Below are 16,325 nucleotides of genomic sequence, written 5' to 3' on the forward strand. Positions count from 1 at the left end.
TTGAGCCCAGAGGTGGAGGTTGCAGTGAGCCAATATCAGGCCACTGCCCTCCAGTCTGGGTGACAAAATAGAAAAGAAAGAAAAAGAGAGAAAGAGAGAGAGAGAAAGAAAGAGAAAGAAAGGACAAACCCTGTAGGAGAATGCCACCATTAGATTATCCAAAATGTCAATAATCTAAATTATTAGTCTATATGATTACAGAACATAAAATTGGAATTTACATTTGTATGTGGTTATGTCTCCTATTCTAGACATTTATTTATTTATATCAAATAATGCAATACCGACACCCTGGGAAGACATCCCTCTGAAAGACCTGAGAAAGTGATTCCTGGTAGGAATAGACAAGTCATCTCTCAATGGTAGCTAAGATGAGCCTCTTTCCCCATCTCTTTCAAAACTTTCCCCAAGATATACACGATTGAGTGTTTATAGTTTCAAGGATTTCCCAGCTACAAACAGAAGAACCAACAACAAAGATAATTCAATCGATTGGGTACTACGAGTAGAGGAGTATCTTCTATGTCAACAGAGTAAGAAAACAAAGAAAGTGCTAAATTGAAAAACTAGATTTGTCTAAATCTGAGAGACTATAACTGGTTCAGAGCCTTGTTGACAGCCCCATTTTTCCGGATTCAAACGCAGCCTCTACTACCATCTCTCACAAAATGATGACGAGCAATGACAGCACCCACCACGCTAGACAAGTTTGACTGGGAAGCCTTGGATAGGGAGAACTTCATTTTGAAGGGAAGCTTTGTAGATTCTCATCTCTTCATAGGACTATCTCAGGGAGGGCGCAAGCTTCAGGAATCAGCATGTACTGAATATTCCCAAAGAAAGAATGATTGGATTTCTTCCCTTCATCCTCTGACTTCTTGCCTCATTGATACTGCAGGGATCAGCCTTGACCATCTATTTTTAACTGAAGGATTTCCTAGAGGGCATTGTCCCAGTCAGTGTGGACCCTCAAACTTGGGAGTTCAAAAGAAATCAGACATCTAAAGTAAACAAGGTTTTGGGCTAGTGACCATTTTATTTAAAATGGAATTGGGAACTCACACACATTGGTACCATCCTCTTTCAAACTGCCCCCATCAAAATGCAATATGTCCATGACACCAGAAAGGACAGGAAAGGCAGGTGGGGTGAGGAAGCAAGTGCTTAGATTTTGTTTGTCTAGTTTACCCTCAAAGTTGTCTTCAATTTAGTAATCATACATTGCAGATTTCATAAAACAATGTAAGTTTCAACTATTTTTGCTCCATTGTTTTCACCAATAAAATTGTAGGATGAAATGCCCCTATTTTTGGTTTGGAAATGTAGTCAAAATAACCATTTTTTATACTAATAATAGTCAGTGCCAGATAATGGGAAGGGAGTGGGCCTCAGAGAGCATGTGTCCATGCCCTCCAAGCTGGCTTCCCAAGCATCATTCCTCGTTAAACCACATTAGAATTTAATCCAGGAGCCTCCTGGTGAGCAAAACCATCATATCCCCATTTAACAGATGAAGGCACTAAAGTCTAAAAATGTTAGCTGACATTGATTCAACTTCCGCCACTCGAAAGTATTTGTAATTATGAGTGAAACATGGTGAGAAATGCTATTACTTTGACAAATGGCAACAGAATTATTTGGAGTGTTAAGGCTCATTTCAAAGAGGGAGACCACCCTGCTGAAGGTTTGTTTATGTTTCTTTTTTATTGTTTTGATCTTTTTAGAAATCTTTTTTCCTTTTATTTTTAGTTGACATATAATAATTGTGCATATTTATGTGATACAGAGTGATATTTCAATACGTGTATACAATGTGTAATGATCAAATCAGGATAATTAGCATATTCAGCATCTCAAACATTTAGCATTTCTTTCTGTTGGGGACAATCAAAATCCTCTCCTCTAGCTTTTTGAGACTATACAATAAAATAGTTAACAGCCTGGCACAGTGGCTCACGCCTGTAATCCCAGCACTTGGGGAGTCCAAGGCGGGCAGATCACCTGAGATCAGGAGTTTGAGACCAGACTGGCCAACATGGTGAAACCCCATCTCTACTAAAAATACCAAAAAAAAAAAAAAAAAGAAAAAAAAATTAGCTGGGCTTGGTAGTGGGCGTCTGTCATCCCAGCTACTCAGGAGGCTATGGCAGGAGAATAATTTGAACCTGGGAGGCGGAAGTTGCAGTGAGCTAAAATCTTGCTATTGCACTCCAGCCTAGGTGACAGAGCGAGACTCTGTCTCATACACGCACACACACAAATAATAAAAATAATAAATAAATAAATTAATTAATTAATGTTAACCATATTCACCCTACAGCACTGCAGACCACCAGAACGCATTCCCCCTATCTAGCTGTGCTTTTGAATCTATTAGCAACATGTTCCCCATCCTTTCTTCCCCTACTACTACCCTTCTCGGCCTCTAATATCCACCATTCTGTTGAAGGCTTTGAGAGACAAGAGCAAACCACCAATAAAGGATGAAATATGGTCCTTTGGAAAGGACCAACCACTCTCGGTCTGACTCGGGCCAGAGGGATGCACACAGGTGACCACTTACTGTCCCTACATCATTAAGATTCTCCAAGCTGATGATCAGGCCTCGGGAAAATGCCCCTAGGCTCGAGTGCTCTGGAGAGACGCCAACGGTTTACTGATGTACAGGCCCAGTCTGCTGCTAAAAGAAACTTTGGGAGGCACAGAAGCCCCATCTAAGCTTTCACACATCAGCTTTCCCATCCTCCTCCCCTCAGTGCCCAACACAGCTCTCCCATTCTCTCACTCCCATTGTTTCCCAAACATCCCTCCCTTCATAAAAGCTGTCTGGCTGGGAGCTTAAAATATTGCGGACAGTAAAACCTACCCATCAGGGCCAATCCAGTCATATCTGCTCAGTCGTGCAGCACAGTAGGGGCGGGGTAGAGAAGTGGGAGGTGGGCTTTTAGGCAGCAAAGGAAAGAGACGAAAGTTGCCATTTTGCTGCTGAGCGCCAAGAGAGAAAGACAGCACATATTTCTCCGTGGGACACTCCTCATATTGGCAAGTTTTCCTTAAGTGATATTAGTTTGTAACCTTCCCCCCAATTGTTCTTTCTCAGCCTAATCTAAGGGCCATATATAGGCTTCTCCAAAAGGAAAAAGATTGCCAATAAGATTCAGTCTTGGGCTGGGATGGCTGGACTTACACTCCAACTCTGAAAACCCTCTTCAAGTTGACCTAAGAACTGGCAGAGGTTTGGAAGGGAGAGGAATGCTGGAATAATCGGGAGGATAGGGAAACAGAGGTGTCCAAACTCAAACTACAATTTGACTTCTTAAGCTCTTTTCATTTTTCAGAATGAATCAACACGTCTACAGGAATCCACAGGGACCTAAACCAAGTATTTGATATTTATGAAAAAGTTCTGTGCCCTTTTCACTCAATTCTACAATAGGAATAATAGTCTTAATTATTGAATGCTGTGGGGGTAGCGAAGGCTTTGTGCTCAGCATTTTCCATGTTGGAGCGTTTAATGGAGCACAGGAATGGATCTGGCTAAGGACCATAAAATTCTTCCTAGGAGTATGTTCTGTTGTCTGTCTATGAGAACTGCTGACTAGTGGCTGTTCTAGAAACAAGAAGAGAGGCACATTTCCACTTGGTTACTAACCGGAGTGGTAAGTGGCCATTGAATGCTCTGGAGAACTTATTAATGGATGTATATGTGTTATTCTGTCTCTTCAAAACCAGAGGAGGGCTATGCTATAATGGGCTTAGATCTGGAAGACCAGGGCTCACATCCTAGCTCTGCCCTCACTAGCTAAGCCCCATCTTGGAGACTCATTTAACCTCCCAGCCTGTCTTTCTGTCTGGGGATTGATAATGCCAAATTCACTGGTTCTCAAACATCCACCTGAGGGTCTGTCAGTTCTAGCCCAAGATGACACACAGCCTGTGACCAAAATGTGACAATGACGAAGTTAATGATGTAGTAAATGTTTCACCAAGTTAAGTGTGTTCAATTTAAAGGCTTGTCTTTTATTCTGAAATTATGTCCTCTCTGGTTTTATAGTGTTAAAAATCCTCTTTTATGAAATGATGATGAAAACAGACTGTAGTTGTAGTTAGTGATTTAATAACTCTTTTTTTTTTTTTTTTGAGACAGAGTCTCGCTGTGTTGTCCAGGCTGGAGTGCAGTGGTGTGATCTCGGCTCACTGCAGCCTCCACCTCCTGGGTTCAAGCAATTCTCCTGCCTCAGCCTCCCAAGTAGCTGGGATTACAGGTGCCCACCACTGTGCCCAGCTAATTTTTGTATTTTTAGTAGAGACAGGGTTTTGCCATGTTGGCCAGGCTGATCTTGAACTCCTGACCTTAAGTGATCCTCCCACCTCGGCCTCCCATAGTGCCAGGATTACAGGCATGATCACCACGTCCAGCCAATAACTCTTATTTTTATGTCCTTGATTGGCAAAATAAGGAGTTGGCATCCTTATGTTGGTCACACTAGTTTGTTGTGATTATACTAATCTGTGAAATCTAAGTCTGAGAACCACTGGCCTAGTTCACAGCTTGTTATGAGGACTGAAATAAGATACGTGAAAATATATTACTTAGATCAAGGATACCCAAACATAAGGTGTTATTTTAATCATTACCTCTAGCCATCATTTTCTGGTGGGATGTTCCTGGCCATATATGGACACCCTGGGGTTGGAAGCTTGAACTCCATCCATTGATTTTCCATCTGTAATAGGTCTATTCACTAAATTTTCACAAGCAAAATAAAACAGAGAATTATCTCTGAAAAAGAGAAGAGAAGTATTATTCCTTCAGTTCAGATTTCTCTCTGCTCCCATAGAATGCTTTGCTTCTCTGCTCTGACTTCCTTTAGATTTTCACTGTTAGAGGTCAGGAAACCAAGACATTCCCCTTCACACCTCCAAAGTGTCTCTCCTTAACAGCACAGTAGGCCTGTTCCAACATCATGGGGTTGGAAAGATTGTGTCCTAAATGACAGTTTCTCTCCTTCAGTCATCACACGAAACTTTGTAACTAGACATTTTTAAAAAATACAATCTTAGCATGGCGGCTTAGAGTATAGAAAGACAGCAGCTTGTTTGGCTTTGGTTTCGAAATTACTAATGAGGTGGTCAGGAGCGACTTCTTGTGTCATGGACATGTATCATGACTCTTGTGTCAAGAATTGTTGGCCTTCCAGTTTATATCTTTGATCTCATACAAAATAAACAGTTTTGTGTCTCAGAGCAGCTGGTTGGGGATCAATTTACTATCCTTTTTGTTATTTACCATTTTTTGCAAGTTCTTAATTTTTCTGCTGTTAGCTGTAACAAGAGGACTGAAGATCCTCGGTCTCTAGTACTCATATTACAGGAATTTAGGGATTGAAAATTTCAGATTTCAGGAGGATTACCATCAGAACCATGCACTGCTGTCTGTGGAACTCCCACTCTGTGAAGAGCTTTGTTCTGTGTTGTGATGGTTCACAAAAGATGAGGCCAAAATGGTTCCTGCCCTCCAGAACCTTTTGATACTAAAGGGAGGGAAACAAGATTGGTTAACATACAGGGCTGAGAGCATGTGCTCATTACGCACATTCATGTGGGTATGTGAGTGAAATACACATACTTGTATGCTACAATACAAGTAAGGTTGTCAAAAATGAACTGATGTATCAATGAGGGTAAGTATTAGCAAGATAGTTAAGATTAAGTAAGATATTAATAAGATAGTAAGATATTAACCAAATCTTATAGAAGTAAAGTTATTGAAATTGCTGTTTTACCATAAAGTTTAGAATGAATTATTTGATAAGAAATGAACTTTTTCCTGGCTCTGCCACTGGTGAGCTTTATGCTTAGGCTGCTTACCTGATTGTGATGTTTCCCACCTATTTTCCAAAAGGCAATGGGAACCACTACTACTCTTACCAGGGCAAGTACTAGACTTAACTGTAGTCTTAAGAGTTAAAAATAGATACATGTGGCTGGGACTGAGTTGCTGGTTCTGATTCCGAGCTGCTGGTTCCCTCCCCCTCTCCATTACCCATTCCTACAAGGAACTCTTCCCAATGCCAGACCCATGACTGGGGATGCCACAGCTGCTGTCACCTTTTCAGGAGAAGAGAAGCTGCTGTAGGATGCCCTGCCTGATTGGGAGTTTATGAGGCCTCAAGAGGAGAAGCACTTTCTGGTCTCCCACAAGAAGAAGCAAACAGCTATTGTGCCTGCCCTGTCAGCACAGGCTGGACTTTGCAGATGCTTGCAATTAGTATCCTGCCATCAGGTTCTGTCTGGCCAGACTCCAAATCACAGGTTGGAAATAGGCTTTCATGTTTAACAAATATCACTGTGATTAAAAAGCAATAGGCATATCCCTTTAGCCCCATGAGTTCCTGGTCCTATAGCGTGGGGCATGGCCAGAAGCAGCCCAGAGCAGGATCCTCTAACATGGGCTCTTGCCCTGGTCTGATGGCAGTGATGAGTAAATTTTACAACTCTAGAGATGTTCAAGCTGGAGGAACAATCGTTTTTCATTGAGGTGGAAGTTTTGCTCATTCTTTATAGGTTACAGGTTTGCACTGGATGAATGACCCAGTTGCAAGCAGCTCCTTGTCAGCTCAATGCCATTTCCATTAGCCATTGCTGTGCTAGAGGCATTATATACTATCATGTTTAATGATATTTTTTCTATAGACCAAATTTCTAACTCTATTAAAACAGCCATATACTACAGACCCTGAAACATTTTCATTCCGTAGGACACTTAAAGTGTCCTAGAAGACCTTCCTCATCCTGTGACATGATTCCTTCCCAAAGCATTCTCTCTGTTCTTCGGATTTAAAAGAGTAATAGTAAAAATATACTGCCCTCAATGTGTAAAGCTATTAATAAGAGTTTCCAGATTTCAACCTAGAGAAGAGGAAACATAAATTAAGAGCACAGAAGTCAGAGAATTGTGTAGCTCTGATTGCAGGCAGTTTATCTCAATGGCGTAGTGGGAAGAACCCAGCCTTTGTGATCAAGCGAACAGAACTGCTGCTATTTAGCTGTCTAATCTTGGACAATATATTTAGCCTCTCTGAGCCTCAGATTTATTTTTTCTTTTCTTTTCTTTTCTTTTTTTTTTCTTTGAGACAGGGTCTTTCTCTGTTGCCCAGGATGGAGTATGGTGGCACAAATCAGGGTTCACTGCAACCTTGACCTCCCAGGCTCAAGCAATCCTCCTGGCTCAGCCTTCCAAGTAACTGGGAACACAGGAATGCACCACCAAGCCCAGCTAATTTTTGAAGTTTTTTGTAGAGATGGGGTTTCACTGTGTTGCCCAGGCTAGTCTTGATCTTCTAGGCTCAAGTGATTCTCTTGCCTCGGCTTCCCAAAGTTCTAGGATTACAGGCATGAGCCACTGTGCCCGGCCTTCAGTTTTCTTTTTTGTTGGAATCAAGTTAGTTAACAAATACTTACCAAGTTCTTACTGTGTGCTGGGCTGTATGTCAGGCATTGAGTACACAGCAGTAAATAAGATAGGCGTGACTCCTGCCCTCATGGAAATTACAGTCTAGCCGAATCAAGTTAAATGAAATAATATGTCAAAGTTCTTTCCCAAAGTTGATATTCAATAAATGCTAATCCTCTTCCACTTCCCTTCAAATATATGATCATTATATATTCTGACACAGTCAAACACAAGGTGGCCACAGACAATTTCATACATACAAGAATTTTGTTGGGAGCCCAGACACCCATAGTATAAGATAATTCTTCAGTATTATGTCTCACGAAACTTAGATCAGTGTGTGGTCTTGATTTAAATCCATGTAACCAAGGATTTCTATTTATGGTCAACAATGAATCCTTATTTTTGGTGGAGTTTAAGGAATTATACAGATATTGCCTCACTGATGCTTTCAGACCATTTGTGAAGTGAATGAGAATAGGTATTATTATTATTAAACCCACTTCACAGATGAGGAAGCGAATGGAAGCAGATTCTTTGGGGCCTCCTTTGTTCTCTAGTACTAGTCTGCACAGAGGAAGCACTGGATAGACGCTGTTTGCACATTGACTGTTCCGGCAACTTGGAAAGGAGAGGTACCCCGCGTTAGCAAAAACAGATATTGACTCAGGGTTGCACCGAGGCCGCTCAGTTCTTGCCTTCTCCCTCATTTCTTCAGGTGGGTGAGAAATGGGCGACTGGAGTTTCCTGGGGAACATCTTGGAGGAGGTGAATGAGCACTCCACTGTCATCGGCAGAGTCTGGCTCACCGTGCTTTTCATCTTCCGGATCCTCATCCTTGGCACGGCCGCGGAGTTCGTGTGGGGGGATGAGCAATCCGACTTCGTGTGCAACACCCAACAGCCTGGCTGCGAGAACGTCTGCTACGACGAGGCCTTTCCCATCTCCCACATCCGCCTCTGGGTGCTGCAGATCATCTTCGTCTCCACCCCGTCCCTGATGTACGTCGGGCATGCGGTGCACTACGTCCGCATGGAGGAGAAGCGCAAAAGCCGTGAGGCAGAGGAGCTGGGCCAGCAGGCGGGGGCTAACGGCGGTGAGAGGGGGCCCCTCAGCCCGGACCAGGGCAACGTCAAGAAGAGCAGCGGCAGCAAAGGCACCAAGAAGTTCCGGCTGGAGGGGACCCTGCTGAGGACCTACATTTGTCACATCATCTTCAAGACCCTCTTTGAAGTGGGCTTCATCGTGGGCCACTACTTCCTGTACGGGTTCCGGATCCTGCCTCTGTACCGCTGCAGCCGGTGGCCCTGCCCCAATGTGGTGGACTGCTTTGTGTCCCGGCCCACGGAGAAGACCATCTTCATCCTGTTCATGTTGTCTGTGGCCTCTGTGTCCCTCTTCCTCAATGTGATGGAGTTGGGCCACCTGGGCCTGAAGGGGATCCGGTCTGCTTTCAAGAGGCCCGTCGAGCAGCCCCTGGGGGAGATTCCTGAGAAATCCCTCCACTCCATTGCTGTCTCCTCCATCCAGAAAGCCAAGGGCTATCAGCTCCTAGAAGAAGAGAAAATAGTTTCCCACTATTTCCCCTTGACCGAGGTTGGGATGGTGGAGACTGCCAAGCCTTTCAATCAGTTCGAGGAGAAGATCACCACAGGACCCCTGGAGGACTTGTCCCGGGGCTACCAAGAGACACTGCCTTCCTACGCTCAGGTGGGGGCGCAGGAAGTGGAAGGCGAGGGGCCACCTGCAGAGGAGGGAGCTGAACCCGTGGTGGGAGAGAAGAAGCCGGAAGAAGAGAGGCTGACCACGGAGGAGCAGGAGAAGGAGGCTGTGCCAGAGGGGGAGGAAGTAGAGACCCCCGGAGTGGGGAAGGAGGGTGAAAAAGAAGAGCTGCAGTCGGAGAAGGTGTCAAAGCAAGGGCTGCCAGCTGAGAAGACGCCTTCACTCTGTCAAGAGCTGACAACAGATGAGGCCAGACCCCTGAGCAGGCTGAGCAAAGCCAGCAGCCGAGCCAGGTCAGATGATCTAACCGTATGAAGTGATGCCAAAGGAAAAAAAAAAAACGCCCAAGCTTACATAGGGCAAGATGAAAGGAAAAGGTGCCAACATGATCTGAATCTTCTGTCTCCTGCCCTCGCCCCAGCCCCTGATTAGACAGGCACTGCAGCGGGGCGGTGCATGCCACGCAACTAGGAAACAGTCTTTCCCACATCCAACATAAGGGCTACCAAGATAAACCCATCGACCCACTAAAGTTCCCCAGTCCCATAGGACTGACCCCTTCCTCCAACCCCAACAGCTATGGGGTACTCTTCTTTCATCCCCATTTCTCCGTAGAAACCCTTACATCAGAATTGGGGTTGCCTCATAGCCTTTTACCAGTCTTGTCTCAAGCTCACTAAGCCAGAATCTATCATCCCAGCGTTTCTGAAGCAAATACCATGTGACCATATTTCAGGGATCCACACTCAAAAGCCTACAAAATACAGACAGGTGACTTAAGTTGCAAAGCAGGCCTGTTCTAATGCAAGGGAGAGAATGGGGCTGTGAAAGTTGGAGAGCAGGGGGAGCTACTGCTCACTTCCAGACAATGAGTACCATGAAGTGTTACCTGGTCTTTCTGATTTTTCAAGGGAAGCCAGAAATCCAACTTTTTTTTTTTTTTTAGACAGACTCTCTGTTGCCCAGGCTGGGGTGCAGTGGCACAATCTCAGCTCACTGCAGCCTCAACCTCCCAGGCTCAAGTAATCCTCTCACCTTAGCCTTACAAGTAGCTGGGACTATAGGTGCACACCACCACACCTGGCTAATTTTTGTATTTTTTGTAGAGATGGGGTTTCACCATGTTGCCTAGGCTGGTCTCAAACTCCTGGGTTCAAGTGATCCACCTCCCTCAGCCTCCCATAATGCTAGGATTACAGGTGTACACCACCGTGCCTGGCCCATGAAATCTAAATTTTAATTGAAATTTTCAAAACTGTTAATGTTGGCAACTAAATTTTAAATACAACATGTAGGCCAAATTAAATATGTGCAAGCCACATTTAACCTGTGAGGCACCAATTTGCATTATCAGCTTATGCTAATTAGCCCAGCTTTCCTATGGAATTGGTCTTATTATTTATGGTCTCAACTTGTTTCAGTAGCTCCCAAATCTTATTTCACTACTTTAGAGTGTTTTGTTTAAATCATCAGTCCAGGAGATATCTACAGTTCTCACTGACCATTTTTCTGGGTTATTGTAGCCCATGGATTCTGAAGCAATAATATGCTTTGTATTGGTGGGAATTCTGCCCTGGGTACCATCAGAGAAACAGAGCAAGTTGCCAAAACTCTCTCTTTGAAATCAAAAGGCTTTGAGGCCTGATCGTAGTTCTTTTTTTTTTTTTCCCTGAAAGCAAAGAAGATCCTTTCTTTACTCCCTTCTTGCATCATCAGTGCTCAGCCTAAAAGCTATACCTCTTTTCATTAGGGACTAGAAGCAAGCCCAGTTTTGAGCTGGAGGACACCTGCTCACAGGTGTGTCCTGGGAAGAGGCAGCTCTCAGGCCTTGTTCAGGCATGAGATCAAAAGGGCCATCAGAGTGGTGCCAGAGGGAGCCTCTCACAAAGTGGGTGCTCACACAGCTAGGATCCCAAAGTGGAGTCTCAGGCGAAGCTTCATCCCTGGAAAGGACACAGAGGCTAAAGGGAACAAGAAGAATCTTGAAGGGCTCCAGTCCTCATACTCCCACAACTCACCCTCCTCAAACACAGAGTCTATTCAGGGGGAATCCTCATGTACACGTACATACTTCGTAACAGGAGCAATTTTACCCTCAGCCAATCGATTTCCAGAGCAGGGAGAGAAAACTAAGATGGTTCACCTAAACCAACACGATGCTTCATGGACTGCAGTGCCAAAGATCGGGTTGGAGGTATAGAAACCAAGTTGACATGGCAGGGACCTAGACAGGAGACCAGCAAGGGACCCAAAAGAGGCACTTAGAAAAACTGCCTTTGTTGTATCTTCCCAACCCCAATCAGCACCATCTCAAAGTATTGCAATCCCCTTTGCTGCCCTCTGGTTACCACCTTCCTTTTAAGATATTCATTCAAGATATACTTTTCCAAAGCAGGCCTTTTCCAAAACTATTCCTCCCCCTTGACAAAATGTCCATTCCTTGGTGACCCATTCTAAAGCAAAATAGTCTAAAAATTAAATTCATTCTAAAGTTTATTTGTTTGGTAACTACTCCCGGGAAAATTGCATTTAAAAGAGAAAGACCTAGGTAACCCAAAGTAACAAACCTTCAGTGGAAGGATGTTGAATAGAAGAGGTATGTTTATCTTGGAGACACGTGACTTTCTGGCTACTGCTTGATCTTATCCCTAGCAGGCAACCTTATTCCACACAGACCTTCTCCTATATGGTGAGACGATGAAGAAAATCCGAGGCCTGAGAACCAGAGAGTGCATCCTTGACCCTAATGGCTGCACTATTGCTCCTATAGTTTTGTTCCTGAAGACGCATTTTAGGAAGAGCCTTATGAATAGCTTGATCATTACCAGAATAAAGTGTCTATCTCAACTAGAGTCTAATACAAAAAAGAAAAGAAAAAGAAAAACAATATCCTGTTCTAAGTAAAACTGCTGTTTGGTACCAGTTGTAGAAATGTGGGCTGCTGGTCTCCTTATCTCAGGTGAGACATAAATTTGTGAGTGAGTGTCTTTCCTCAGATGAAGCAGCATCCTGCTTCCATGCACATACCCACACTGTCCCCACATTTTCCCTCTTAGTCTTCCCAATAAAAGAAGAAGCCTATTTAGGAAGAAACAGACACAGGCATCAAGGGGCTGCATTTTTTTTTTTTTCTATTTCTGCCAATTAGTAGCTCTGTCATTATTGTGCCTTGAGCTCTCTGTACTTCAGTTTTCTGTCTACAAACTAGAGCTGGCATTTGCCACCTACCTACGTCCAGGGGTGTCATAAAGATTGAGTTGGCTGCCAAGCATGAAGCCTGCTGAGTGGTGCCATTCCCTGAGAGATTCCTCCAACAGCAGTGAGACTGGGAACAAGGGCAAGTGGATGGTTTCCATCTGTCCCCCCAACCTGCCTCGTAGTTAGCTAGTGAGTTTCTCAACATGAAATAGACACTCTAGAGATCAGTTTTCTCAGAAGAGATTCAAAACAGAATCTTAACCCCGTATGTTTAGTAGGAACCTGAGGCTCATTGACCTTAAGAAATGATTGGAGACAGATTGCCAATTACTTTCATCCTCTGAGAAAGAGGTCCCATCTTAAGCTGCCACACAAATGCAGCCAGTTTCCATTCAGAAGCAGCTGCATGTCTGTGGTAGTCCTTACTCTAGGCAGCTGCACCCCTCAGCATCTGTTTTGAGGCATATAATTATGACTACTCAGGATTATAATCCCCATGGGCTTCATTATGTCCAGATTTCATTTCTACTCCTAGTTGGTCCCTTGTTAGATAAAAACCCTTGGGCACATGGACCTACCAATAAAAAGATGCATTAGACAACGGGACATCAGTAGTACAGCTCCTTCCAGAGGAAAAGGGCTAAGCACTTGAGAGCAGTTCTAACACCACTATCAGGGGAGATCTGTGACCAAGGATAGAGGTACTCAAAGTTCAGTGAGAAAGGTTTGAGCCTGGCTGTGTAAACCCTGGCCTAGTGTTTTGGGCGTTGTAAAAAAACAAAAAAAATCCTGTCTGCTTTTCACCATGTCTTTGTCCCCTGCCACACAGGGGAAGCATCCAGTACAGCATTGGACAGATATTCCTGAAGGTCTGTGTGACCTGGGGACCTACAAAGAACACTGCCATTCAAGTCAGGGGTGTTGACTGCCCCTCCTGACTCTGCGTATGCCAAATGCCACTTACCTGCTCTATGAGACAATTTTTTCTATGTTAATTGAGGATGATAAGTTCTGCCCCTCCTTCGCAAGATGTTATAGGTCTTTTAAAAGCTCACTTATTTGGAAATAAATGGAAAAGAAAGAAGCCATCATCAAAATTTGTAAGTCCATATTGTAAAAGGTATACTGAAGCAGTGACAGTCATCACTTTCAAATACTGCATAGATTGTTAACTAAGATACTGATAAAAAGTGAGCCAATAACTAAAATAAGGGAAATAAATTTGGAGAGGCAGCAGGCAGTTTTGAATTCCTAAGAATTACGGTACAAAAAAAAAAAAAAGAATGTCTTTAATCACTCAAGAATTGGCTGCCAAAAGAGATGCTAAAGGTACTCGGCTTACTAGAGCTCACATACGGAGAAGCGTCAACCCCTGAGACAATCTCTGACTCATGGCAGAAGGGGCTCCATGGCTACGGAAAAAGCTGCATGCAAGAACTCTTCAGTCCAGGCCATGTGGAAGGCCTAGGAGAAGCCTGATACAAACCACTGCTCCTCTCCAGTTCCTGAGAAGGGTCAATAGGCATGCTCTAATTAAGAATGGGAACACCAGACCAACTGCATGTCCCATTCCATTCCCCCAACCTCCTCTTCTCTCATTTCCCTGACCATGATTTACTGTCTATGCATATCATGTGCAAATGATTGCACAACCCAACTTAGCAAAGTTTAGATGAGAAAGGTTTGCCTGATTGGAAGAAAAACTCTTCTGCGTGTAAATACAATCTGTAAAACTAGTTAAGTGTGTACCTAGAAATGATAGCAAAATAGGCAGGGAGACTTTCCCCTTTTGCAAGTATTGTATTATAACTAAATATGTACTTGGGGAAGGGAGGAGAAAAAGGAAACAAAATTCTCCGTTCAGCGGTTGAGTAAGAGGAAAGAAAAACTTTTATGAAAGACAGTTCATTCTCCACTGCCCTAGACATTGCGGCTCCCAGAGCCAGGAAAAAGTGGTATTCAGCTCTGGCAGTAGCCACCAAGTTGCAGTGGGATATCCCATAGCCTCCAGCGCCACTGCTTTCTGGAAGTTCTACAGAGCAGACAAAGAAGATTCTAAAAGAATTCATAAGGTTGCCTGAAGGGAAAAGTAGATGGCCCCATGGCCTTTTTCTGCAACTTTTTCACCTATGAAACAAAGTGGTAAAGACTCAGTTTGTTATGAAGCACATTCATAACAAACTTCCTGGGGAAATCTCTGGCAAAAGAGAGAGGCATTATTGGGATGGTGGTCCTGTATTCTCCAACCTTCCACATTCTTGTGTCAGAGCTAATAGTCGTGTGTTAGACTGTTATAAAACAAAATTAACTTGACTTTTCACCATCTTTGTTTTTTCTTTTTCCGTGTCAGCTCAACTAGACTGTGAAGAGACTGCCTCAGTTTCTAGTTATTTTTCCTTTGGAGTTGAGGGCCTAGAAAACAAGGGGAGTGGGGTAAAGTGGGTGAGGGTGGTATGTTAGTAAGTGTTCCACCACCAGCTCTCTCCAGGGCAAAGAAGGCCAACTTTGTAGTATTTGCCAATTTCCTTGGTATAAATTTTCCCACTGCCACCAATTTCAAGCTACCAACATAATGTCACTGAACGCAGAGCTGGGAAGACGTGCAGTAGCATAACATAATAAAGTTTTCCACCATACGATGGATGTATACCATTCAGTAGGTATAAATAACCTCAAGAACATAGATGATAGTAAAATAATTAGGAAGTGATTAGCTTTGAATATTTATTACCTTTGTGTTTCATATCTTTTTTGTTTAAATTCATATAACTTAACTGTTAATAATGACTGTTCTTAACAAATGACTCACAGAATTCCTGAAAATTTAGCAAATGACTCGTCAGCCAGTACAAACCAGCTCCAACACACCACTGGGTGGGATGGAAGAGAATCCGATTCAGAAAGAGCATGAAAACTTTCTTGATCAATTGAGATTAGGTCCATTTTTTCCCCCTCTCTTTCACTATACAAATCTCAAGAAAAAATAAAAGATATATTTGTTTGGACTATGGAAAGGTACAATAGAATGATATTTGTTCTCTTCCATGTCAATGAGAACTACGGAAAGAGTTAAATTTGTTCATTACAGGTAAAAATAAACTGATAACAAAATAAAATTAGCCAAAAGCTTCTGTCTGGGATTCTTCATGTCACTTCTCTGCTCAAATTCCTTCAATAGCTCTTCATTGCTTACCCAATAAATTCTAGATTTTTTAAAACATTACTTACGAAGCCCTTTGTTACTGACTCCAACTCACCTAGAGACTATGTCTGTTTTTAACTGACCAGAATCTATTCTCCTTCTTTTATAATTTCCATTTCACCTATGGGAAACATCCTTCCTCAATTAGATGTAGTCTTAGTGAACCCTTAGTCATGTTAACCCAACATCCCCTGGTAAAGGGTCAGGTTTTTTGACCCAAATGGGTCAGTCAGACACTCTCTCCCTGGAATGTGAATCTTGAATAAGAGTAATAAAGAAACTGAAAATCGGTTGGAATTAATTTATCTTGGCAGAAGCTCCGGAAGAAAAATTCACAATTAGTTTCTGCTTACCTAGATTTCCAGGAGATGTTTGGCTCCACATTTTTCAGATGATGGTTCTTCAGCCTTCCTTCAATTTGCTAAGCTACCTCAGAGTTCCTTTTTATTTTTCTAATTTAACACAGCCAAAATCATCTCCGTGGCTTGCCAGCACAACCCAACTAGTACACCACCTTTCTAGCCTCACCTCCCACATTCATCTACCCATACCTGTGCCCCAGCCTTACAGAACCATTGGCCACTCCCCAGTATGGACAGTCCTGGCAGATCATGATGAATGTCATGTTGTTTCAGGACTCTGTGCTCTGTCCTGCCTTTTTCCTACAGTCAGCTTCTTCTCATCCTATGAGAGTCAGCTCAGTTGTCTTTCTCTTTATGAAATTTTACAAACTTCCCAAGAAAAGTC

At 43.2% G+C, this 16,325-nt stretch overlaps 1 protein-coding gene across 1 annotated transcript; it reads left to right on the forward strand.

Annotated features, from left to right (window-relative positions):
* The first annotated feature begins 7,805 nt into the window (after positions 1-7,805).
* GJA8 (gap junction protein alpha 8) lies at positions 7,806-10,150 on the forward strand. Its single transcript, XM_021923058.2, has one exon. The coding sequence runs from the start codon at positions 8,186-8,188 to the stop codon at positions 9,491-9,493; it is 1,308 nt and encodes a 435-aa protein (XP_021778750.2). The 5' UTR covers positions 7,806-8,185; the 3' UTR covers positions 9,494-10,150.
* Positions 10,151-16,325: the final 6,175 nt, after the last annotated feature.

The sequence above is a fragment of the Papio anubis genome, chromosome 1 (genome assembly GCF_008728515.1).
Source record: "Papio anubis isolate 15944 chromosome 1, Panubis1.0, whole genome shotgun sequence".
Taxonomy (NCBI): domain Eukaryota; kingdom Metazoa; phylum Chordata; class Mammalia; order Primates; family Cercopithecidae; genus Papio; species Papio anubis.